The sequence below is a fragment of the Ovis aries genome, chromosome 1 (genome assembly GCF_016772045.2).
Source record: "Ovis aries strain OAR_USU_Benz2616 breed Rambouillet chromosome 1, ARS-UI_Ramb_v3.0, whole genome shotgun sequence".
Classification (NCBI taxonomy): domain Eukaryota; kingdom Metazoa; phylum Chordata; class Mammalia; order Artiodactyla; family Bovidae; genus Ovis; species Ovis aries.
The window spans coordinates 3,636,148-3,662,136 of NC_056054.1; the positions used below are offsets into that span (position 1 = coordinate 3,636,148).

The following is a 25,989-nucleotide window of genomic DNA, read 5'->3' on the forward strand; positions in this document are numbered from 1 at the left end:
CACCCAAGCTCAGGACTGAGGTGGGTGTTCCCAGGCCCAGGTTCATGCAAGAACCAGGGCTCCCAGAAGGTAGGGTTGGAGCTCAGTTGTCCTATCAGTGGCTGTGTGCCCCTGACACCAAAGCGAGCTCCGCCTGAAACGGGACACAAGGATATCCCTGTGTGATTCTAAAGAGACACAAGGTGGGGTTGAAATACTCAAACCCAAGAGTCCTGGAAACAAGCACCCCCTGCTTCTTTCTCTTCCATAAGTACCAACAGGGAGGCAAAAAGAACTGCAGCAGAGGGCGGGGCAGGTGAGGCCGAGGGGCCGTGATGCCCTCCCTGGGGACCCTGCACAGCGGCCTCATGCAGTGCACAGCCGGAGCAACTGGTCAGGGTGGCTTGGGGGGCAGCACGGGCTGCAGGTGGCCAAGGCCGCCCCAGCCCCCTGCTCAGTTCTGGGTGCCCTTGGGCGAGTCCCGGCGCCTCTGGGCTGCTGGGCTCTGAGGGTCCTTCCAGGCTAACGTCCCGTGCGCTCTGTCGCCATGCAGACACGTGTGAACAAGCCAGCTGCTTTTATTAGGACTGGAGGGAAGGTCGCTTGTGGAGGAGGAGGGATGGGGGGCAGGATCCTGCCGTTACTCCTGGACCAGCTGGGCTGTCAGCCGCCCCAGGAGGGCTCGGGAGGGCTCAGCGCCGCCTTCCAGGGGGATGCAGGCCAGCTCGCGCCGGGGGCCAGGCCTGGGTCCGTCCCCTGGGGCAGCTCTCCGCCGGCCGAAGCGGCCCACAGGCCGGATCCCGCGGCCCGCGTACCAGGCAGGATTGATGTCGGGGGCTGGAAAGAGCGAGAAGAGCGCGTGGAGGCCTGTGCCCCGGTGAGTGCGGCCCTGGTGGCCGGGCCGGGGGTGTGCTCAGCTCACCGCTGCCTGTCCCCCGGGCCATGCCGGGGCCTCCCACCCGCACAGGAGGCTCACCCGTCCGCCATTTCTGGTGCTGGGGCCGCTTCGGGAAATAGGATTTCAGACTCACACCAGGACACACTCCCCTTCCTTTCCTGTCCCCACAGCCCCGTTCTCATGGGCCACGTGCACTCAGCCCCAGGCCACCCATCTGGTGAGCAGTGACCCTCCCCCATGTGCTGGGTTGGGACCCTTGGGAGCAGCTGTCGGGGCCGTCTAGGGGAAGGGTCTGGGGAATAGGAGGCCAAACCCCAGCTCCGGGATGCTTAGCAAGGATGCCCCAGCCCAGGAAGTGGCCAGGTCCCCCCGCTGTGACCGCTGGGGGTGGGGGCGGGTTGGGACACTCACTGCGGATCTCCATGGAGTGCTGGTGGGCTCTGCTGGCAGCCCCCTGCAGGGCCAGGCCCAGCAGCAGCAGGCAGAGGAGCCAGGCCCCCACCACCTTCATCCCACTGGCTCCTCGCAGAGGCCCCGCTCGGGAGGGTGCAGCCTGGGGGCAAAGGTGAGTGCACGTGAGGGCGCGTGTGTGCAAAGCGGGTGCCTCGGATAATGCCTTACCCACTCTGTGTGTGTCAGAGTGGGTGTGCGTGAGTGTGTGCACACACGCCTGTACACGGACACGGGTGTGCACAGGTGTGTGGCAGGTGTGCATGGGGTTACACGCGTGTGCACACCCAGTCAAGCTCTAGTGTGGACTTCTCTACTCTGCTGGGGTGGCAGTGAGCCCGGAACGGCGGGGGCACCTGGCTCTTCGCACATCCCTCGCTCCCCCGGGGACCCCAGTCTCTGCTCTGTACAGTGAGCGTTCGATGAGGTGACCATGTGTGTATTGGCCTCTCCTGGGCTCAGCCGTGTTTACAAGGACCGTCTGTCATCAGAAGGAACCCAGGGGGAATATGAGCTGTGGGTGCAGAGCTGGGCTGTCTCGGGCGTGCCTCGGTCTGTCTGTCCATCTGTGTCAGGGAGCCAGGCGTGTGGGAGGCCTCTGCTCCACTGTGGGTGGGTACACTTGGCCTCGGCGGGGTGGCAGGGGGGATGGTAGAGGCGAGCAGGTTGGTGGGGACCTGCCAGGAGGAGCCTGGTGGCTGCTGGGTGGAGGGGGTGGCCCAACCTCAGGCATGACCCGGGGGCGGGGGCCTGGGGGGCTGCTGAGCCTGGACCGTGCTCAGGGCAGGGGACCCGGGTGCAGGGCTCTTTCCCTCCCTCAGCCCAGGTCCATCCTGCCCCCTGCCTGCTGACAGCCAAGCACTGTAGAAGAGTCATCCACCATCCCTGCCAGGAGTGTTCACCAGCCCCTGTGCCCCCAGATCCAAGCCGCTGAGTCTCCAAGATCAACCAGCAGCCTGTGGGGACCTGCCCTCACGCAGCAGGACAGCCCTGTACAGGTGGGGGAGAGCTGTGGGCGACAGAGGCACCCAGAAATCCACCTCTCACCCTGCCGGGCTGAGCCGGAAACAGTGTCCACCCAGGCAAACCTGGCAACATCTTCCGCAGGTGCGCGCACCTCTTAGGGCTGGCTCCCTCCCCTGCTCCCCCCTCCCCTGGCACTTAAGGAACCAGCAGAAGACGCCAGAGAGCTTGTCTGTTTCAGGGAGACCCCTCTGCTGACCTTGGCTTTCCAGCCTGTCCCTGAGCCCAGCGGAAAGTGAAAGCGTTAGTCCCTCAGTCGTGTCCGACTCTTTACAACGCCGTGGACTGTATCCTGCCAGGCTCCTCTGTCCCTGGGATTCTCCAGGCAAAAATACTGGAGGGTATTCTTAGGGTTAGGTTAGGGTAGGTAGCCATTTCCTCCTCTGGGGGATCTTCCCTACCCAGGGATCGAACCTGTGTCTCCCGCGTTGCAGGTAGATTCTTTACCGTCTGAGCCACCAGGGAAGCCCTAGCCCCAGGGAACATGCTCTCCAACTGAGAGATTTAAAACGTCCACCCCTTCCTCTTTTAGAGACCTGTTGGCGGCGGGGGGGTGGGGGGTACTCCAACTTAGAGGAAATGGAGGTGCCGTCATGAAAGTAGAGGGATAAAGAGGGGCCCCAGACCCGCTGGGCTAGTCGCTGTCCCCTGGCTGGGACCCTGCTGGGTGAGGGCGTCTTAGGAGAGCGCTGGCGGAGCCTGTCTCCTGACCCTCAAGGTCCAGCCTCCTGAGAGACAGGGGCTTGCTGAGTCCTGGATGGTGAGACTCCGGGTCTGTGTTCCCAGCGGAGTTGCCTGGACGGCTCCACCTTTCTTTTCCACCGCAACAGCCGAGTGAACAGGGGGCCCCGACAGGCAGGGGTGGCCCCTGGACGCACAAATGGGGTGGGGTCCCCACCAGAGCTGGTCCCGGCTGCCAGGATGGAGCCCTGCCCGGATGGGGAGGGAAGGGTGGCAGGGGAGGAGGCTGGAGCGTCAGGGACCCCCACCCTCTCCGGCACCTTTCGAGCTACTCACCGAGGTTCCCAGCCTGGCGAGTGCTGTGGACGGGAGCGGGACCCAGGAGGGGTGCGCTCGCCCCTTTTATGCGCAGGGAGGAAGCAGCTGACCGGACCCCTCCCTCCCTCTCCGCCCGCCTCCCTCACTGACCACATCGGAAGAGTCGTTTTCTTTTTTCTTTTCTTCTGATTTTTTTTTTTTTTTAACTCTCATCACTGATGTGATGTGTCCTTTCCTGGGTTATATAATTTCATTTGGGCTGAGTGGCTTTAAAACACATTAGCTTCCCTTCTGCACGCTTTGGGTAGAGTGCAGAGCCAGGCACCGCTGGCCCGGGTGCTCCGAGCCACAAGACGGCGGACCCAGAGGTGACCCTCCAGCCACCTCCCTCTTCCTTTAAGTCCCGCTTCCCGGGCAGAGTCAACCAAAGGGGCCATCACAGCTGAACGACACCCTCCTAACCCTTCCCCAGCTGGTCTGTCACCCAGGTGCCTTTTCACAGCTGCATTTATCACGTACAAACCACTTTTGTCCTGTCTCTACCACTGAAAAATTATGTTTATTCCAGCCCTTTCCAGAGTCGTCATAATTACAGTTGAAAGAAATTTATTATGATTATCTGGTGAAGGGAAGGGCAATCCACTCTAGTATTCTTGCCTGGAAAATCCCATGGACAGAGGAGCCTGGTGCGTTACAGTCCATGGGGTCGCAAAGAATCAGACATGACTGAGCAATGAACACACACACATATTATGGTCATAAAGCGAACGTGTACATTTCTATTATAAAATAAATAACGTATGCTAAGCTGCTTCAGTCGTGTCTGACTCTCTGCGATCCTATGGACTGTAGCCCGCCAGGCTTCTCTGTCCATGAGATTCTCTAGGCAAGAATACTGGAGGGTTGCTGTGCCCTTCTCTGGGGGATCTTCTTGACCCAGGGATCGAACCCCTGTCTCCTATGTCTCCTGCATTGGCAGGAGGGTTCTTTACCACCAGCACCACCTGGGAAGCTATGATTATAAAACAAATACCTGTATTTCTATTATGAAATAAATAATGAAGAGGCTTGTTTTTATTATAAAAGCACTTTACATACACTTGGATAGAATTCAGCACATACAGAAAAACAGGAATAAAAGAACACCCATGCACCAGAGAAGTCAATCACTGATCCCACGTGGTGGGTGTACTTCCTTTTCATGGGCTTTGCACCTTATTCTGGGTAGGTTCATCGGATTCATGCATTTTTGAATCTCCTTATTTCCATTCAACCATCCTATCCTCAAGTTGTGAAAAAAATCTGTACACTCACGCCATTTAAAATAACTACACACTGTTCTCCATTTCACTTGGGCCTCATATTCTGAATAATGATAGGAGACCAACCAGTCCATCCTAAAGGAAATCAACCCTGAATATTCGTTGGAAGGACTGATGCTGAAGCTGAAGCTCCAGTCCTTTGACCTCCTGATGCGAAGAGCTGACCCGCTGGAAAAGACCCTGATGCTGGGAAAGATCGAAGGCGAGAGAAGGGGACGACCGAGGATGAGATGGCTGGATAGCATCACTGACTCGGTGGATGTGAGTTTGAGTGAGCTCCGGGAGTTGGTGATGGACAGGGAGGCCTGGTGTGCTGCAATTCATGGGGTCGCAAAGAGTCAGACACGACTGAGTGCCTGAACCGCGACATAGCAAAGATCATTTACACCCCCCTGAGCATCAACTCGAGGAGCCCATCCTGGGGGGACCCCTCCCGGCTGCTCTCCCCAGATATGTGCAGTGGCCCCACAGCCCTTCCCCAGCCTGCGTCAGACTTTGAGGAAAGTTCCAGAGCAGCTCCCGGCCCTCAGAGGGTCACGCTGCTTCTCTTTCCTCCCATGGCTGCCCATGCCTGGTGACGAAGGTTTTGTGGGGGGCAGGTGGGCTCCCTGGGGGTCTGGAGTGGAGGTTGGGGGAAGGGGCACAGGTGAGGAGGGCTGTCTACGGAGCGTGAGGGGCAGAGGGGGGCCCGGCCCACACCCCGGCTGCAAGCTGAGGCCCCTGGGATGGATTCCGTCTGGATCCCGGGGCAGTGCAGGGTGAGCGAGGGTCAGAGTGGCTCTGCTGAGGGGTGCTGCTGGAAGCACTGCTGAGGCCAGCCCCCGTCTAGAGGGGGGGCCTCTCCTCCTCTCCCTGCAGGGCTGCCCGGCACCAGGCCCTCAGGCGAGCGGACCCCATGAGACCAGGGCGGCTGAGGCAGCTTCCTCGGCAGACCGTTGGGGGAGAATGTGCTTGTGTGTGTGTGTGAGTGCGTATGTGTGCGTGAGTGTGTGGGGTAGCGAACCCTCCCCTTTCAGCCAAGCATCTTCGCCACAGTGTAGGGTTGGTGTTGATGAAAGAAATGTCCACATACTGAGGCCTGGGGAAGTCATGCTGGCTTATAGGGGAAAGGGAAAGTCGCTCAGTCGTGTCCAGCTCTTTCCGACTCCGTGAACTATACAGTCCATGGAATTCTCCAGGCCAGAATACTGGAGTGGGTAGCCGTTCCTGTCTCCAGATCTTCCTGACCCAGGGATGGAACCCAGAACTGGGATCTCCTGCATTTCAGGTGGGCTCTTTACCAAGTGAGCCGTCAGGGAAGCCCCACTTACATGCGAGTTACCCTGAGTTTGATACCAACTAGAACAGCCTGTTTGTGGCCCGTCAAACTTGCTTTGTGCAGCTGCTTAAACTCAAACAGGAAAAGGCTCACTGACCACAAGGAAAGAATGCCACTGTTGCCCGTGCTCAGCTGTGTCCGACTTCGAGACCCCGTGGACTGCAGCCCGGCAGGCTCCTCTGGGCACGGGATTTCCCAGGCAAGAACACTGGGGCGGATTGCCATTCCCTCCTCCAGGGGATCGTCCCGGCTCAGGGACTGAACCCGCGACTCTGTGCCTCCTGCATTGCTGGGGGCTGAGGGGGTTCTTTACCACCGAGTCGCCTGGGAAGCCGCCCAACTAGGAATGTCCATGTTCAACGTAAAGATGAGATGCCTCCCGCCCTGGGACCCCAAGGCTGGTCCCCCTTTGACGCTAAGACTCCCCTCCCTGGTGCCAAGGCCGTGCTTACTCCCTGTGCGCGTTGTGTTTTTGAAACCTCGAAGGGCTGTATCCCTGACTTGTTTGATGTCTTTTTGTTCGGGTGAGACACGAAACTGCTGAAAGCCTGCTTCTCTGGCGCGGATTCTGAGGGATCCGAGAGGCCATGCCTCTGGCCATAGCCCTCAGCTTGGCTCAGATAAAGCCCTTTCCCATTCCTGCTGTAGGCTGTCTGTTGCTTGCTTTACTCAGGGGTCCACCAGCGGGCGGTGGCACCGCTCCAGCCCTGCCTCCTCATCGCAGAGCCGAGAGCTCGGCCCGCTGACAGAGCGGAATGATGTCCCCCACCCCGTGGTCTCTGGGGGCAGTCATCAGAGGACCCAGAGTGCCTGAGGGGCCCTTGGGGAGCTGGAGATATCAAGGCAGCTGGTGGGGCAAATGCAGGTGAGATGCTCTGCTGCTCTTGCCAGGACCCCTGAGCCCCAGGGAGTGCCTGCAAGATGGTTTTCTTTTTTTGGAGGGGGGGGGTGTTCATGTGGCACGTGGGATCTTAGTTCCCCAACCTGAGGTTGAACCCGTGCTCCCTGTATTGGAAGCATGGAGTCTTAACCACTAGGCTGCCAGGGAAGTCCACACGTGACCTTTTTCAGAACACGGTCTTTGCTTGTGTGATTGGGGTAAAGACCTTGAGGTGAGGGGACTGTCCTGGAGAATGCAGATGGGCCCTAAATCTAGCGATGAGGGTCCTTGTGAGAGACGGGTAGAGGAATGTTTGGGACAGACAGATAGGAGACACAGGGAAGGAGCCTGGGTGGCGGTGGAGTCGCAGCCTGGAGGGAGGAGGCCGCTGGCCGAGGACAGCGAGAGTTGCCAGAGCCGGGCAGAGGTTGTGGACAGCCTCTCCTGGAGCCTCTGCGGGGAGCGCGACCCTGCATGCACCTCGATTCTAGCCTTCTGGCCTCTGCCAGAGGACACGCTTCTATCATTCTAAGCTGCCCAGTTTGTAGCAATCTGTTCGAGCAGCTGGGGGCCCACGGAGGTCAGGCTGTGTGTGGTGTGTTTTTCAAGATACAACATATTTGTTTTTCTGCTGAGCTGGTGAGTGAATGGGAGATGCTGGCCTTCCTCCTCTCCTCATTCTGGCTCCTTTGGGCTTTCCTGGTGGCTCAGATGGTAAAGAATCTGCCTGCCAATGGGTTGGGAGGGTCCTCTGGAGAAGGAAATGGCACAACCCACTCCAGTATTCTTGCCTGGAGAATCCCAAGGACAGAGGAGCCTGGTGGGCCACAGTCCATGGGGTCGCAAAGAGTCAGACACGACTGAGCGACTAACTCATCACTTATTCCTCGCTTCTGGCTTCTTCACCAAACAAAACTTGCAGTAATTATAGAACAAGAGAACAAACAAGGCCAGACTTTGAGAAGAGCCTCAGGGGGCAGACAGGCACCTGGGAGGGAAGGTTTGGGTGGGGGTGGCAGAAGCCGGGGTGCGGGGAGGCTGGGGTGAAGATCCAGGAGGTGGGCAAGGTCTGGTCCTTCCTCCCTGCTTGGCGCTGCCGGGGACGATGCTTGCCAGCCCCTGCTGCCCAGGTCAATGACACGGGCCCAGACCAGGGTTCAGCACAGATTTCCCATACGTATTCAGCTCTGATTTTGTAGCACAGAAGCAACAACAGACACAAGGAAACACAGGGACGTGGCCAGATCTGCTGACCCGACCCAGACCGCTGGGGTGGGCAGCCTCAGAAGGGAACGGGAGCAGAGGGGCTCTGGAGAAAAGGGAAGGGCTGATCTGCCTTGGACATCATCCCTCCAAACCGACAGGACTGTGGGGCCTAGGCCAGGGGGCTGCCTCCTTGCATGGCTCCCCGAGGCTGGAAAGGCAAGGAGCAGGGGGCCGGCAGTGGGGTTCTGGTGACCTTCCTGACACCCCAAGTGTGGCAGGCAGCAGCCAGTGGTCCCGGGAAACCCGGGTCCACAAGACACAAGGATGTTCTCGAGAGGACAGTCACACAGTGGACCACAGGTCGCCCTGGAAACAAAAGCACAGCATCCATGCAACACAACCTGGTATAAAATAAGCGCAGGAAGGAACTGCAGGGAGAGGCTAGGAGGCTCGTGGACCCAGATCTGACATCCTGGGGACAGCAGAGTGCACGCCTTTGGCATAAAAATATATCCCAGGGATGTCCCTGGAGGCCCAGGGGTTAAGGCTTCACTTTCCAATGCATGGGGAGCAGGTTTGATCCCTGGTCAGGGAACTAACATCCCACATGTCTTGCGGCCAAAAAAACCCAAAACATAAAACAGAAGCAATAGTGAAACAAATCCAATAAACACTTTAAAAGGGGTCCACAGCAAAAATAAACCGGAAAGAAAAATCCCGGGTCAGCGACACAGCTGCGGACGGAGTCGGGGGGAGGGGGGCCGGGGGGGCGGGTGGAGGCGTGTGCAGAAGGCAGAGGCCAGCTTTCCCGATAGAACCTGAGGTTGAAGAAAGGGCAGAGCCTTGCCTGGAGCCTCGGGGAGGACGGAGCTGACCTGAGTGGGCACAGCAGGGTGTGGGGGGTGAGCTCCGAGGTCAGCAGAATGGGCTGACATTGAGATGCCGGGGGAAGGGGTGGCTGGTCTGTGCAGGGGACCTCGGGGCATCTGGGCAGCAGACCAGCCACGGGCACCTAAAGCTATGGTCCTAACAGGGAAGGAGAGGAGGCAGGAGGGGCCGAGAAGCCAGCACAGGACCGGGAGAACTCACATCCCCGATGACCCGGCCGTGGCCACGGATGAACACAGATCCCGGGGCTGTGCGCACCACCAGGCGCACGAGTGAACGAGTGAGCACAGCTCTGGACCTAATCGGAGACCCCTGCGAGGGGCCTTTGGAAAGAGGGACCAGTGTGTTTCCAGGTTGGAAGCTCTCTGCACTTAAGTTGGCCATGGAGCAGTGGGCCTGTTACCCTCACCTCCAGGGCAGGGCTCCAGGCCAGCCAGGACCGCCTTCCCCTGAAGGCTAGGAACTCACATTGATACCCCACCCCCCATTTACTTTGTGAATAAGGAGGCCTGCACATCACAAAGAACCGATCCTCTTCCACGTACAGGCATCTTTAATCATTTCCAGCACTGAATTTAGGAGCTGCCTATTTGAAGCAGCTTTCATTCGGAGAAGGAGGATCAGCCCATTGTTTCTACAAACCGCAGCACACTGCCAAAGCCCAAGCCATCTGGATCAACGCGGACGGCAATTCTGAAAGTCCCCCTGGAGCGGCCATGGGCCAGCTTGTGGGCAACGCAGCCCCTGTGGGGACTGAGACGCTGCGGGGTCAGGGGGGGTGGGACCAGAGCTCATGGTGCAGAGACAGTCAGGTCGGAAGAAAGTCTTAGTGGGCAAGGCTCTTGGGCATCACAGATTCAGCATCTCTTCTTCCTCCACTGGGCTGTGTGCAGTGGAAAGCGCGGGGCAGGAGGCGGGACGCGGTGACCGAGGTGGAGGGGAAGAGGGTGGGGGTCCCGTTCAGGCGAACCTCTCCTCTTAGGGCTGGTGGGTCATCACGGGTTTCTGTGAAGCACAAACACACATGGACACACCGTATGCACAAGTGGGTGTGAGACACACAGCTGTACACACAGGCGCACACAGGCCCGGAAACTCACAGGCGAGGCCAGGGGGACAAGGAGACTCACAGGTGTGTGCACGAGGAAAGATGCACTTAGCTGTACGAGTGTGTGCACACGAAAACACACGGGCATGTACACACACACACACACACGCAGGAGGGCACACAGCTGCACACACAAACCCGTGGACCTGCGTCAGAAGGTCAACCCCCTGCCGGTTTTTCACTCAACCCCTCTCTGCCTCAGTCTCCTCAGCTGCGCATCTGGGTCCATGACACCAGCCCTCATCAAACGGGCTACGAAGATGCAAAGTATTTTAACAACCGGAAGCGCTGAAACACAGGAAGGTGTGTTCTCATTTGGAAGCGCTTAGATTTTCAAGCCCCCGTTAGCAATTTCGTTATCAGTCTCCTGCAGTGAATGGCCCTGCTCTGGCCACGGCCCAGGCGGCCTCGTCTGGGCTGTGGGGAGGCTGGCTGAGTCGGACCTGTGGGCCCCACCTGCCTGCCCGTCTCCCAGCCCCAGGCGTCAGCACTGAGTGTTGTGAAATCCTTTGAAATCTGTTTAAAGATGGAGTCCGTGGAAATAACAGGGCAGGCACTTCATCTTCTCGGACAGCCAAGGCATCGGCTCAGACTTGTGTAACCGGGAGGAAGTCAGAATTGCTGCTGGGTGGTTGCAGCTGGCAGGTGTGGTGTGGGTGTGGACAGCGGCGGGGATCCAGGGTGTTGGGACCCTGATGGTGGCCACTGAGGCCTCCTGCCCATCCCTGGGCTGTGGGCGTGAGTCTGGTTCCTCGATCAGCTGTCTTGCGCTGTGACAGCACCGTGTGTGTGCGTGTGGACCGCAGCGGGGGGCCCGGGCAGGCAGCACCCGCGTCAGAGAACCCGGCGCTTCCCCCAGGATCTCGTGCGGCTGGAAACACCAGGGACCGTGGTGTGGGAGAAGGCCTGCCAGAGGTGCTCCTGCAGGCGTCAAGGCCACAGCCGCTCCCGGGCCAGCCTGATGCTCCCTGGGCTTGGGGAGGAACCCCAGGCTCCTTCTGCATGGAGGTCCTTCCCAGGGAAGCAGGGGACAGCGCCGACCCAAGCATCCGCACAGGTGGCTCAGCTGCACGACCTTTACCGCGCAGGGAAGGCGCGCGGGGCTGGGCAGGGAGTCCCGGGTGGGTGTCTCCTGGGCTGTCCCGGATCCCAAGCCCAGATGCCCAGGGCGAGGCGACCCCCCCAGTCAGCCTGACACTGGGGTACCTTTAGATATGTTTTCCATTTTCCTTTAGATCTTTTATTGATCTTACTTTTCTTGTAAGTTTATCCCAATTCTTTACTTTGAAGACTTCAAGTGTCAGCCTGACAGGTCACAGAATTTTAAAGCCGCCCCAGAGAACAGAGAAAACTCACTGCAAAGCTGTGGTTGGCGGCTCTCTTCCTGCCGTTGGGGTTTCTTTGGGTCAGGGATCCGCGGTACATGGACTTTCGACTGAAGGAGTCATCATCTTTGTCTTTGGGGAAAACAGAAGGGGGCTTGTTTATTAATCACACGCTTACCTCAAACAAGTGTCTTTGCCTCCTAAGGAATTTTAAAAGGAGCATGAGAATGAATGCACCATCCAGGATGGATGCTGCCCTTCTCACCACCAAGACATCAAGAAACCGTGCCCCACACTCTGTGTGAGGTCTAGAGCTGTGCACCGCGCATGCGTGTGTGAGCTCAGTGATGTCTGACTCTTTGAGACCCCATGGACTGTAGCCCCCCAGGCTCTTCTGTCCATGGGACTTTCCAGGCAAGAAATACTGGAGCGGCTTGCCATTTCCTTCTCCAGGGGATCTTCCCAACCCAGGGATGGAACTTGTGTCTCTTGTGCCTCCTGCTCTGGCAGGCTGATTCTTTACCACTGGCGCCCTACTGTATACGTTCAAATCATATCATAAGACACAGACACCACCACCTTCACCTTTATGTGCTTAAAGTAGCAAATTCCGGGGATCCAGGCATCAGCTCACTGCAACAGTCCCTGCGGGTGGCCAGGGGACACTGGGGTGTCCTGTGGGTCAGGGCATGAGACGCTGGGTCCCATGGCTTACTTACAAACCTGGGGCCCTGATTGGTCATTTTCATGCTCTCTTAGGCCTGGGGAATGAGGGGAGCAAGTGACTTACCTTGGCTTTTGGGGTAATTGCTGAGCTTCCTCCTCACGAGACAGGGCACAGCCTCCACCTAGAAGAACGACACGTCTCTGGGTGTCACTATGTTGCTGTGATTGTTAGGGGCACCGGGAGCTAAATGCAAATTCCTCACCATTCAAGCAAATTCTGACAAACGAAGAACTTTAAACAGTACTAGAATGCATGTTATCAATAAATGACCAAATACCAGAATATGAAAGAGATGTGTGCCTTTTGGAGAACTGCCCATTTGGGGAAGGGACTCTCAAGAGTCTGTGCTGTTGGAGAAGACCCTTGAGAGTTCCTTGGAGTGCAAGGAGATCTAACCAGTCCATCCTAAAGGAAATCAGTCCTGAATATTCATTGGAAGGACTGATGCTGAAGCTGAAACTCCAATACTTTGGCCACCTGATGTGAAGAACTGACCGGAAAAGACCCTGATGCTGGGAAAGACTGAAGGCGGGAGGAGAAGGGGACGACGGAGGATAAGATGGTTGGATGGCATCACCTACTCAATGGACATGAGTTTGGGTAAACTCCAGGAGACGGTGATGGACAGAGACGCCTGGTGTGCTGCAGTCCATGGGGTCACAGAGAGTCGGACATGACTGAGCGACCGAACCACACAACGATACAAGCCCAGCACCCGCGGTTGCTGACTCACACTGTCCCTTCCCTCGCCCTTTCCTGTCACTCAAGTCTCCACTCTGGGACAAGTCTTTCTCTGTTTTGCCTCCTCAGGGGGAAGCGAGAGCCAAACAGACTGACTTCCTGGGAAGTCCTGAGGACCCGGCCACCTGGGATTCAGCCCAGCTGCTCTGGGGCTGTACCTGGGGCCTGGCCGTGGACACCTCCAGGGCCGGGCATCCCGGGACACGTCAGGGAGGTCTGGCCCCGAGGAGAGGCTGGGGTCGGGGCCAGGGGTCCTGCCTGAGACCCTCTAGCTTGGTGGTCTGTGTGGTCTCCTGCCTGACCCCCAGTCTCCCCATCACTGCAACGGGGGTGGCATCTGCCCTGGCTCACCAAGTGTTGTAAACCTCAGATGGAAGGGACGGAAAAAATACCATGTTTGCTGGGAAGAGCGACCCAGTGCCGCTGTCAGGAGAAGCAGAAGTGACTAGATGGTCACTCGAGATCTCCGGGAGCTGGCAGGACGTGGGGCAGATGCCACTCTCCGTGGGGCCCTGGGACTGGCGCTGCCCCCCACCCCGTGTCTTCCTGAAGGGCAGGCTGAGGGGTGTCGCCCCCTCCACAACGTCTACCCGTGTGCTGCTGCCTGCGTGGAGGCCCCGTGCTCTGCTGCCTGCGTGGAGGCCCCGTGCTCCCTCCCACGGGCTGGATGCGCAGCTCCCAGAGCAGGGCTGTCCCCAGACCCTGTGCCAGTGGATATGCGTCCCCCTTGACCGGTGAGCATGCAGGGGGCACACATCCAGCACGTGGTCCAGGCGCAGGACGACTCCCCTGTGACCTGCAGTGTCTCCGGGGCTCTGTGTTACCCTGAGCCGGTTGCCCTGCCTGGGGGTCTGCCCGCCTCCTCCCCAGCCCCTACCCCAGCCCTGCCCTCTGTCCCACCCTTCCATTCCCCTGCTGGGTTTTCCCAGCTATACCCCCCCACCTCCACCGCCACCGATAGACACCCTACCCTAAGCCGTGCCTCTAGGGGAAGCCAGCCTGGGAGACTGGCCAGGCTTCTTAAAGTCTGAATATTTCAGCTCCACCGCCCACCGGCTTGTCCTGCTGCTAGAAAAGTCAGGCCAGTCATTTACCCTCTCCCACCCCGTCAGGCCTGGGTGCAGTGAACACATACCTCGGCCTCATCCGAAGGGTCTGCGTGTGGATCCTTCAGACTCTGGTCAGATTTCCTGACAAGCCGGGGAAGAAAGATCTGGAGAACAAAGAAGGCGTCTGGGCGTCATGACAGCCTGTCTGACCTCCAGCCGCAGGGCAGGTTAGCAGGACTAAGAACGGATGTACTAATACTCGGCCTGAAAGGCTGGGATGGCCTGTCAGTCCTCCAAACACACCACTGGGGCTCTGGGTTCAGCAGATTAAAATACGGAATGCCCAGCTGGCTCTGGTTTGCAGATCAGCTGTAAGTGAACGCTGTATTATATGCACGCCCCAAAGCGTGCCCCCCGGGTACTCATACAAGGAATGACTTGTTGCACATGTGAAGTTCAGGTTCAACCGGGGCGTCCTGGCAGCTGCCCCTGGGGCTCGCCTGGGAGCACCTGTCATTCTTCTGCCAGATTCCCTCACAGTGTGGTCTGTCGGGAGATTCCCGACTTGAATCGGTGAGGAGGATGACACTCCCAGGTCTCTGTTGTGGGTGGATCTCCACCCTGCCCCTCGATCGCACCTGCTGTGAAGTGGAGCTCTGTTAAGCCCGTCCGGGGCACCCCCTGGCCCGCCTTCCCCCAGTAAAGTGCTTTTTATGTTAGAATCGGCAGTAACAGATGAAAAAGAATCCCATCCAGGTCACTGACATCAGGGGAGGGAAGTGGGAGGTGGCTGGTGGGGGCTATCGCTGCCCCAGGCCACCCTGTGCCGCTCCCAGGGCTCCGGGCACGACCCCCCAGGGCCCCGAGGTCCCTCCACTCACCGGGAGGTTAGACTTCCTCTGGGGCTTTCCCGAGGGCCGCACCGTGAGCCCCGCTGCCTGCAAGGCTGCAATCCTGGACTTGATATTCGAAACCTGGTGGAATGACAGATGGACATCACTTGGAAGGCCCTTCTCAATGTTGTGGACCAGGAAGAGCAGCTGCTCCGCTTTCATCGAATTTGCTAACGTGATACTCTCCCTAAGATGGGTGTCGCGACCAGGGGCACTTCCTGGGGACCTCATTTTCACCCATCGTCCATAGTCATCGGAAGAGTCACCCATCCCCAGGAGTGAGGAGAGGGGTCCCAGACATTGTCTGGAGGCTCATCCTTGAGGGTTGGAAGGAAGACGGTAGTGACTGGGGGGAGAGTGGGAGGAGGAAGCTTCCGGGAACAGGAACCAGGGCCCGTCAGCTCCATTCAGATGCCTCCTGCTGCTGCTGCTGCTGCTGCTAAGTCGCTTCAGTCGTGTCTGACTCTCTGCGACCCCATAGACGGCAGCCCACCAGGCTCCCCCGTCCCTAGGATTCTCCAGGCAAGAACACTGGAGTGGGTTGCCATTTCCTTCTCCAATGCATGAAAGTGAAAAGCGAAAGTGAAGTCGCTCAGTCGTGTCCGACTCTTCGCGACCCCATGGACTAAGGCCCGCCAACGTTCCTGAGGTCCCCAGGGTTCTCTGGAATTGGCCTGGCCTCACACCTCACTCTCTAGTGTCACGGTCTCACTGTTGACCCCTGAACATACCTCGTTCACACGGCTGCAGGGCCTTTGCACACGCTGCCTCCTTTTTTAAATCTTTATTTATTTGGTTGCATCAGGTCCTGGTTGCGGCACGCAGGACCCTTAGTTGCAGCATGTGGGACCTAGTTCCCTGACCAGGGATCGAACCCAGGCCCCCTGCACTGGGAGAGCAGAGTCTTAGCCACTGGACCACCAGGAAGCCCATGTGGGACCTAGTCCTCTGACCAGGGATCGAACCCAGGCCCCCTGCACTGGGAGAGCGGAGTCTTAGCCACTGGACCACCAGGAAGCCCATGTGGGACCTAGTCCTCTGACCAGGGATTGAACCCAGGCCCCCTGCACTGGGAGAGCAGAGTCTTAGCCACTGGACCACCAGGGAAGCCCCATGTACCTCCCTTCTGCACTAGAGCCGCCACTTCTAACCAGCCCCTGCACTGTCTTAGCCAGTGCTCCCTCGGGCTCTCCTCTCCTCGTGAACTGAGATGAGCTCCTTGGTCGTGGACTTGCTGTCTGCCTCCTCCCACTAAGGATGTGAGCTCCACGAAGGCAGGGGCTTGGTCTGAGGTGTTCATTGCTGTATCTGTGTGTCTACAGGACACCGGCCACACTCGGGAGGTTGACTGTCTGCCCCACGAGAAGGAATAAGTGAGCCCAGAGTTCCCAGGCTGGCTTGCTCCCCATAGCCTGCCCAGCCTGGCAACACACCCCTCTCCTTGGGGATGGAAGGGCACGTGCTGGAGAGAACAGAAGCGGGAATGGACGGGCAGTGGGGGCTGGGTTCTCCGCACTCTGAGGGCTGAATCCCTCTTCTCCAGGGTCCCCAGGGGCAGGCAGAGTAGAGCCCAGGCTCCTTCGTTGTCTCTGGAGGCCCCTGCTCCATCCTTTGATCTTTGCACACCATTGACCACACACCCCCCCCCCCCAGCCCCCAAACTCAAGCCCTGGACCCAAGCACATAGGGTGACTCTTGGTCAGAATTTGAGCCCTGGGGCCGTCCTAAAATCTAAGCCTCCTTCTGGACAGCCCTCCCAGGACAGGGAGGGGAAGGGTCAGCCTCTTCCTTCCACACTGCCTGTCTCTTGCCGACCTGAAGGGGAATAGGCATGGCTGGGGTGCTAGGGGTGGATGGAGGGTGGTTCCAATAGACACACCCAAATTCCTGCTCTGGAGCTGAGAGTGTGGGCTCCACTATGCAAGCTCTTCAGGGCCCTTCCCCGGCCTTCAGGGCCCCCACCATCTGTCTGGGGCACCCTTCCGTCCCCGAGGAGAAGGGCGTGTCTCCAGGCCACGCACGTTCTAGGCGGCAGGCCGGCCTGGGGACTCTGGGTTCACTTATTATTTCTCGTGAAGCCAACAGTGCTCCATCTCCCGTGCCGGGTGGGCATCGCGCGGCCAGCCGCCTACCTGGCTCTCTGTCCGCCGCACCTCCCAAGTTGTGGCGGCCACTTGGCCCTCCAGCTCCGCCAGCTCTGTCTCCGTGGTCCTGCTGGGCTGCTCGGGGTCCCCAGGACTCAGCAGGTCCTTCCCGCAGCTGGGTGTTTGGCCTGCTGCCGTGCGCACCTAGGACAGGGAAGCCCCAAGTGTGACCACGAGGCAGAGAGGCTGCGGGGCTCTCACTGACACACATCCCGTCCTGACGATGCTTCTCTCTGCACTCCAGGGGTAGCTGGGCACCTGGGGCCCTCAGGGCTCACCAACGGTTGTGTCTGGGCTGGTGCCTTAGTCACAAACTGCTGATCCCTGGCCCTGCCTCCCCGTCTCCTGCCGAGACTGCTCGGGGGACCTCACCTCCCAGGTGGCCCCAGGGTGGTCCTCGACGGTCTTGTTTCTGCCCATCTCAGCCCCTGCATCCGTGCCCTCTTCCTCCTCCGCAGATGAGACCCCTTGGTCACTGATGTGGCTGGTCAACTCCTCCAGCTTTCTCTTGAGGGCCGCCTCTTCCACGTCGGCATCTGTGGGCTCGTCGCCACCTGGATGCTGAAATGGACAAGCGGGTGGGTCTCACTCAGTGGGTCATCTGGAATCACCATGCTCAGAGGCAGGGCTCCAGGAGGCGCCCCGTCCTCCGTCCCCCTGGGACTCGGCTGGAGCTGTGGTCTCATCCACCCCCCACACGAGCATGGCCAAGGTGCTTCCCACCCCAGCCTCCAGAACCAGGCAGGGTGGGGTGTCCTGAAGATCCTAACAGCATCCAGGCCATTGGAGAGGCACCATTTTGAATATCTCTCTGTCCCCAAACTGGGTCCCCAAGCCATTCCCTAGGGCTTAGCATCATTGCTAAGGTGCCAAACCAAGATCTCGGCCTGGACTGTTTGCAACTGGTCGGCTGAGGCCCAGCGAGTCGACATGTCTGTTCTCTGGGTTTTCCTCTGTCCGCTTCATGTTTATACTGAAGTAGGGCTCGGGGGGTGGGTCCTGAACTTGCATAGGACAGCGCATTCACGTCCACCGACCATGGCGTGCCTCTGCCCGCCAGGCTCTGTGCCCACGCCTCCTGTCGGCTTTGCAAAGGGAGTCAGAGTCGCAGATGCCTGCCTGGAGCTGAGACGTGTCCACAGCGTATCTGTGACTCATGTGAACATCGCAGGCAGGTTTTCTATGACACACGAGCGGCACCTTCGCCACATATCCCTTCTTGAATCTAGAGCCAGGGAAGTTTGTTACCTGGCTTGGATGAGATTCATACAACCCAGAATGTCCACTTATCTGCCTCAGCTGCTGAGAAACACAGAGGAAAATAGTGCTTGTGTCTGGCAATCTCTGCTCCAGGCTCTTATCTGTGTATATGCTTCTCAAAACTAATTTTCAGGGTGGGATTATTTGGTCAAAATTGTTAAAGTCTCTGTTATAAATGCAGTTGCGATTGCAGCATAAACAGGGGCTGGAATAGAAGGGAACCAACATGTACGGATGTGAGAGTTGGATCATTAAGAAGGCTGAGCCCTGAAGAGTTGATGCTTTCAATTCTTGAGAAGACTCTTGAGAATCTCTTGGATAGCAAGGAGATCCAACCAGTCTATCCTGAAGGAAATCAGTCCTGAATAGTCATTGGAAGGACTGATGCTGAAGCTGAAACTCCAATCCTTTGGCCACCTGATGCGAAAAGCTGACCCATTTGAAAAGACTCTGATGTTGGGAAAGATTGAAGATAGGAGGAGAAGGGGGCGACAGAGGTGGTTGAGATGGTTGGATGGCATCACTGACTCAACGGACATGAGTTTGAGTAAACTCTGGGAGTTGGTGATGGACAGAGAGGCCTGGCGTGCTGCAGTCCATGGGGGTCACAAAGAGTCAGATGGGACTGAACTGAACTAAGGCTGCACCCCTGCATGCCTCCGAGTTTCCTGCACCTTCTGCTGGGCCCACTGAGGCACAGGCTCTAGGTACAGCTGATGGTGGGGGGCCTGGATGGGGCAGGGGACACCACCTCCCCCCTCAACCCTGGCTCTCTGAGCACCACACCACGAGCTCACAACCCAGGAAATCTCAAGAGAGACCTGGGTGGGTGCCTCAACCTCCCTTAACAAAGGGGCTGCAGCTCTCTCCTTACTTGGCTAGGACCTTCCTGGCCCCTGCCTGGCCCCTGGGGGTCACCTGGCTGCCAGAAGCATGACTGTATCAGCAGGAAATCCACAGCTGACCCCTGCGTGTCCGATCACAGGCGGTGGAAGGAGAGCTAAGCACACCGCTGGGGATGTGGGCTGGGAAGGGAATGGGGCGGCCCGTGTTCTGACCGCAGGGCTCTGGGGCACCAAGCTGCAGCAGGAGGGGGCAGCGGGGCCCGGGGGACATGACTAAAGCAGGAGAGGCGACACGTTCGGCGTCACTGCCACGGGCAGTGGGCCCTTCACCGCCGATCATGAGCCACACAGGAAGGTGGGAATTGATCGTGCCAGGCTGATGTAACAAAACAGCCAGCGCCCCGGGTCACCGTGGGCCAGGAGGCGCCCAGGTAACGACCTAAAGTGACTCAACGTACGGCTTCCTCGTCCCTGAGTCACCAGCTCTTGAATCTTGAGTCACAGTCTATTAGCTCCCAGGCCAGGACACAGGAAATCAATTCTTCCATTTTCCTCTGAGCCCAGCAGATGTATCTTTCCTGCCATTATCTTGTCAGTGGGCCGCCTTGTCTTAAGAGGCAAATGGAACCGGCAGGCTGGGAAGACTCTTGCCCGTTGTTTCGTAGGTAATTAGTTTGATCTTCACAGCAGCGGGGCCCCTGAGCGGGCAAGTCTGCCCAGAGAAGAACACGAGCTGAGAGACTTAAGCATGAAGGTTTCGGGCAGGAGGGGCCCCGCCGTCACCTCAAGTGGCTGCTGGCAACTGGAACCAGCTCTGGTCACTCTCTCTGTCATCTGAGAAGCAACAATCAATGCCTGGCGGGGCAGGGAAGGGTGCTCAGAGGACAGCCTCGTGCAGGGAGCATGGCCAGCATGGAACATGTGGCCAGAGAGTAAGAGCTGAACCAACCAGAGCCCAACACAGGCACAGTGAAATGTCACCTCCAGAGTGAAACAGAAGGAAACACACCCATGATGAGAATCAGGAAGTTCTCGTCCTGATAGGGACGGGCTGGGGGCAGGGCAGCGTGGAGCCACGGGGAGGCCACAGCCCTCAGTCTGGGAGGTGAGCTTCGGGCTCCACGCTGCTCTCTGGGCGAGGACTCGGCCATCTGCCTCCTGGAGGGCACGGACATGACGCACAGAGCACCATCCTGCTGTTCCACCTGGGACCAAGAGCTGCTGACCCCTTGTGGACACCCCCCGCCCCCCAGGGCACACCTGCCTCTCAGGCGCTCAGGAACCCAATGAGCTCTTAGCCCTCTCTTCTGCAAAAGTGGGAGTCACTCTGCCCCGTGTAAGCTCCGTGTTGAGGTAAATCATATGCTCCCGGGACACACGGGGGGCAACTCGGAATAAACTCCTAGTGTTTTCAGCTCCTTTGCAGCAAAATGTAAACAAACAACTTACAAATACAGTCCAGACGTGGCCGTGGAGCAAAACAAACTACCGCCACGTGCTGCTGGCGAGGCCCTCTGTGGGGAAACTGAGTCAGTGTCTGGAGCCCAAGCTTTCAGGTCCCCAGCGCTCGCCACCACTCAGGGTGGGGTGCGTGCCATGGCGCACCACCTCCGGGCCTTGCAGCATCCATCCTTGGTGCCACTGCACCATCTTCAGCCTCCTCTCGGCATGAATGATTGTCTATACGAAGTCCTTGCTGAGTATCCCTCACCCAGAAAGCCCCAACCATCAGTACAGACTCAGAGACAGACAACAGGTCATGGGAGGACCATTCAGATGGACCCCAACAGAAGATTATTCTCGAGAACGCTTGCCCTCCCACGGGCATGTCTATGAGACCTGGTTTAGAAGAGCTGCTCTGAGAGGTGGGTGGAGGCAGAGACCTTCCTCCAGGGCCCTGCAGCAGCTCCTCCACGAAGACCCTGTAAGGGTTGACCCGGGTCTTCACTGGCACTTGTGGGTGCTGCTGCCTTGGGAGGTTGCTCTTCATCCCGCCCAACTCCCTGTTCATAAAGATGTGGAGGACACCCTGCAAGCAAAATGTTAGTCAGAGTAAATAAAGTCAAGAGAAAGAAATGGAGAATTCCAGAGACAAGGCACAGGCATGAGATTCAAGGAGGCAAGAAGGAGGACTGGTGTCAGTAGGGCTAATACCGGGATCTGTATTTTCCTGAAAGTCACTGAAGTTGCTAAATTAAAAACTTGCTGAAAATAGACAATTTAATTCTAGTCTTCATCCCATTGTCCCTGGGAACCGGGAACTGCTCTGCCAGCTGTGTTCTGCAGCCAGGGAGGTCCCTGCCCAGAGAGGTCTCTGCCTGGGGAGGTCTCTGTTCTGGGGAAGTCTCTGCCTGGGGAGGTCTCTGTCCTGGAGAGGTCTCTGCCTGGGGAGGTCTCTGTCCTGGAGAGGTCTCTGCCTGGGGAGGTCTCTGTCCTGGAGAGGTCTCTGTCCTGGGGAGGTCTCTGCCTGGGGAGGTCTCTGTCTGGGGAGGTCTCTGTCCTGGGGAGGTCTCTGCCCAGAGAGGTCTCTGCCTGGGGAGGTCTCTGTTCGGGGAGGTCTCTGCCCGGGGAGGTCTCTGCCTGGGAGGTCTCTGTCCTGGGGAGGTCTCTGTCCTGGAGAGGTCTCTGTCCTGGGGAGGTCTCTTTCCTGGAGAGGTCTCTGTCCTGGGGAGGTCTCTGCCTGGGGAGGTCTCTTTCCTGGGGAGGTCTCTGTCCTGGGGAGGTCTCTGTCCTGGGGAGGTCTCTGCCTGGGGAGGTCTCTGTCCTGGGGAGGTCTCTGTCCTGGAGAGGTCTCTGTCCTGGGGAGGTCTCTGTCCTGGGGAGGTCTCTGTCCTGGGGAGGTCTCTGCCTGGGGAGGTCTCTTTCCTGGGGAGGTCTCTGCCTGGAGAGGTCTCTGCCTGGGGAGGTCTCTGTACGGGGGAGATCTCTGTCTTGGAGTGGCCTTTCCCTCCACCACCATCCTCCCCCACCCCCAGGGGCCAAGCCATTGACCCCTGGTCTGAATCAAAGCCCGCTTCCTTTGTGTCAGCATCTCTGCAGCTGTTCCCTAAAGGAAGGGAGACCTCCCCCCCTGGGTCGCATGGCAGAGAGAGACAGCTCTTCCTTGCAGGCCTTTTCAGGGCCTCTCACGCCCTGCTGCGCTCAGGACAAAGGGTCAGCGACACCTCTCAGGGATGGAGGTGAGAACAGGAGAAATGCCCGGCCCCGGGTTGGGTGACACCTCCAGGCGGTGTTACAGGAACGAGGGCCAGCTGGGCTGAGGGCACAGACTCTGGATAGGGAGGCATGCAGAGCTGGAGCACACCACGCTTCTGCCCCACTGATGCTTTGGCCCAATCAGGTGTTTGAACACAAATCTGACAGTGATTCACCAAAAAGCCAGGCAAAGAAAGGCTCCTCCTACAAGTCGGGAGCTCCACAGGCCGCCTTCCAGAGCGCAGTCATGGAGGGCCTGAGGCTGGAGAGGCCCCTCACCCATTCCAGGCCAGCCTGGATGGAGGACAGGCCGGCACCCCACCCTCCCTACGGGGGAAGGGAAGATCTCCTGCTGTTAGTGCTGGGGCGGGGGGTGGATACCAATGGGGGCAGAGGGCTCAGCGAAGGCCCTACCCGCTGGGCAGCCCTACTTCTCATCCCCAAGGCCCTGGGGAGCAGTTGGTAGCCTGTGACGCCAGGCTGGATGAAGCACAAGCTGGAATCAAGACTGCTGGGAGAAATATCAATAAGCTCAGATATGCAGATGACGTCACCCTCATGGCAGAAAGTGAAGAAGAACTAAAGAGCCTCTTGATGAAAGTGAAAGGGGAGAGTGAGAAAGTTGGCTTAAAGCTCAACATTCAGAAAATGAAGATCTGGCATCTGGACCCATCACTTCATGGCTAATAGATGGAGAAATAATGGAAATAGTGAGAGACTTTATTTTTTAGGGTTCCAAAATCACTGCAGATGGTGACTGCAGCCATGAAATTAAAAGACGTTGATCCTTGGAAGAAAAGCTATGACCAACCTAGACAGTATATTAAAAAGCAGAAACATTACTTTGCTGACGAAGGTTCTAGTCAAGGCTATGGTTTTTCCAGTGGTCGTGTATGGATGTGACAGTTTGACTATAAAGCAAGCTGAGAGCCGAAGAACCGATGCTTCTGAACTGTGGTGTTGGAGAAGACTCTTGAGAGTCCCTTGGACTGCAAGGAGATCCAACCAGTCCATCCTAAAGGAGATCAGTCCTGAATAATCATTGGAAGGACTGATGCTGAAGCTGAAACTCCAATCCTTTGGTCACCTGATGCAAAGAGCTGACTCACTGGAAAGACCCTGATGCTGGACAAAATTGAAGGCAGGAGGAGAAGGGGATGACAGAGGATGAGATGGTTGTACGGCACCACTGACTTGATGGACATGAGTTTGAGCAAGCTCCAGACCAACTACTGATGGAAAGGGAAGCCTGGCGTGCTGTAGTCCATGGGTTTCAAACAGTTGGACATGACTGAGAGACTGAACTGAACTGAAAGGCTTTGGAATAACAGGTTGCTTCTTCCCCTTGTGAAATATATATATATCTTAAGATCCCCAACCACTGATCAAACCCAAGTCCCCTGCAGTGGAAGGTCAGAGTCCTAACCCCTGGACATCCAAGGAATTCTCTAAAGACACAAGACTTGATAGAGTATAAAATAGATATTTTCATTATAGGGGATCAAGTACTGATACCTGCTATAATGCCATCACCCTCAAGAACACTGCTCTCAGTGAAAGAAGCCAGGAGCTAAAGGTCACACATTGTACGATCGCATTTATGTGAAATGTCCAGAAGAGGCAAATCCACAGAGACAGAAAGCAGCCCGGTGTTTGTGAGGCGGGAGGATGCAAGCTTTCCTTTGTGGTGACAAAGACGGCTTGGAACTGACAGAGGTGGTGTTTGCACCACCTCATGAATCTGCTAGATGGAGATTGTTTATTTTGCTAAATGTTTAGCTAAAATGTTTTGTAAATGTGTATCCTGCTAAATGCGTCGTTTATTTTTAAATTTTATCTATTTATTTGGCTGCTCTGGGTCTTCACTGCTGCGCGGGCCTTTCTCTAGGTGCAGTTCCCGGGCTGCAGAGCACAGCTCAGTATTTGTAGCCCACGGGCTTAGTTGCTCCGTAGCATGCGGAATCCTCCCAGACCAGGGACCGAACCCGTGTCTCCTGCACTGGCAGGCGGATTCCTCACTACCAAGCCACCAGGGAAGCCCTGGACTGTTCACTTTAAAATGGTTAATTGTGTGCTATGTGAATTTCATGTCAATAAAAAGTATATTTTGAAGATACCGCATCTCTGTTATGTAGGCTTGCCCATCTTGTAGTTTAAAAGTGGTGAAAGCGTTAAGCTCTCAGAGGTGAACTGACGTTAAGGTAAAAAGACTTCAGGCCCGAAGAAGCAACCAGAATGTGTTCTTTCCACCCCCCTTTACCTGGCTCTCAGAGGCGGCCCAGCCTTTCTGTCTGGGATGGTGAGAGGCCACTCTCTGAGTCCAGATGCTTTCTTCGTCCGAGGTGTCCACGTCGGCCAGATACTGGGAGGGCAGCTGCTCATTCCTGAGGATGTTTGTCCCTTTGGAGTAAGAATGGGGTTGGGTTATGTGGAGTGAAAAACTGAAGGCCAGTGGGCGTTTTATCCAATGAAGAAAAATGAGAGATCAAAGATAACGGAGATATGATTCTATTCCACTGATGATACAGGGCTGAAGATCCCTCAACTGAGATAAGAAGGGAGCAGAGTCCTTATTCCCCCAAGGGGAACTTCGGGGACAGAAGCCCCCGCCCCAGCCGGTACTCACTGGGGGCCCCAAGTGCTGGAAGCCAGGTGTTGCCTCGTGTGGCAGACGTGGGTCCTGGCAAGTTTCCACCCGTGGACATGACTTTGCCTCTTTCCACCTTAGTCTCTGAGGGCTGGCTCTCTTGCCAGACTAGTCACTGATGACCGACTAGTCATCGGTGACCGACGGGTCACTGATGGTGTGGCTTCAGAGGCTTATTCCTGGGCTCTGGTGGTGGAAGATCCCCCAAGTCCTCACCAGAAAGTACCTTCCAAGCTCCAAGTTGGCCTGGGGCACACCATACACAGCCATGCTGGGACAGGGAAGGGGTGAGCTTGTGTGGGAGGACACACAGGAGCCCATGTCCCGGGAGTCAGCGTCCACAAGCTGCTCTTGTGCCTGACCCACTGCGGGGCTCTGCCGACACCCTGCACGGCCTGGGGGCGGGGCTCTGAGCTCGGATGAGGCTCTGGCCCTGCCGACCCTGTGGTTGCAGCCCAGGAGACCTGTGCTGAGGACCTGGGGAAGCCGTGCCGGACACCTGGCCTCTGTGGGCTTGTCAACGCATGTAGCTTTAAGCCAGTCCGTTTGTGATAAGTTGTTACTCGGCAGTAGCTAACAGATACAACAATCCCATTTAAAGTCCCCAACACTGTGGTGAGTTAGGCACTGGCCCTGGTTTACAATGAGGGCACCGAGGCCTGGTGGTTAAGAGGCTTGATCAGGCACACACTGTACTCCTTTAAAGCTCAGACCCTGTGACTTGTCTGATACATTTATTGAGGCAGCACTACCGATCAGTCTCCCATACTTGCTGTAAGATGCTCCCGATTTAAGAGGCGAGGTGACAGTCTTAGAGTCCATGAGATAGGGTGGCGAGTTGGCCAGCAGAGCTGGGCTTGGTACTCAGAGCTGCCGGTTCCCCCAGGCACCTGCCCCAGCTCCACAGAGTCTGTCTTCCCCTCCCCTCCCGCTGCCCCCGCCATCCGCGTGCTGGGGGTGATGAGGGATCCCGGGAGGAAATGTGCTGATCTACGTCTTCATCCAAAGACTCAGTCAATGTAGATTCACTTATCCATTGTTTGTGGGGCAATAAAAGTCCCCTCCCCACCCCCCAAATGCCTCCAGCATCTT

General features: G+C 57.4%; 2 protein-coding genes across 5 annotated transcripts in view; both read right to left on the reverse strand.

Moving 5' to 3' along the window:
* Nucleotides 1–539: 539 nt before the first annotated feature.
* Nucleotides 540–3,407, reverse strand: PRLH (prolactin releasing hormone). Its single transcript, NM_001009434.2, is given in 3 exon segments — nt 540–816; nt 1,289–1,430; nt 3,368–3,407. Coding segments are annotated over 2 exon segments (297 nt in total). The 5' UTR covers nt 1,389–1,430; nt 3,368–3,407; the 3' UTR covers nt 540–619.
* A 6,086-nt stretch (nt 3,408–9,493) lies between these two features.
* MLPH (melanophilin) overlaps nt 9,494–25,989 on the reverse strand; it is a 46,721-nt gene continuing 30,225 nt past the window's right edge. For 3 of the 4 annotated variants that reach the window (XM_027959101.3, XM_027958636.3, XM_060398009.1), the window contains 8 exons: nt 24,511–24,650; nt 17,323–17,511; nt 16,939–17,094; nt 14,795–14,887; nt 14,000–14,077; nt 12,187–12,244; nt 11,428–11,528; nt 9,494–9,968 (listed from right to left, as the gene is read on the reverse strand). In XM_027959101.3, coding sequence (XP_027814902.2) covers nt 9,942–9,968; nt 11,428–11,528; nt 12,187–12,244; nt 14,000–14,077; nt 14,795–14,887; nt 16,939–17,094; nt 17,323–17,511; nt 24,511–24,650 — 842 coding nt within the window. In that variant the 3' untranslated portion in view covers nt 9,494–9,941. 4 annotated transcript variants of the gene reach the window in all.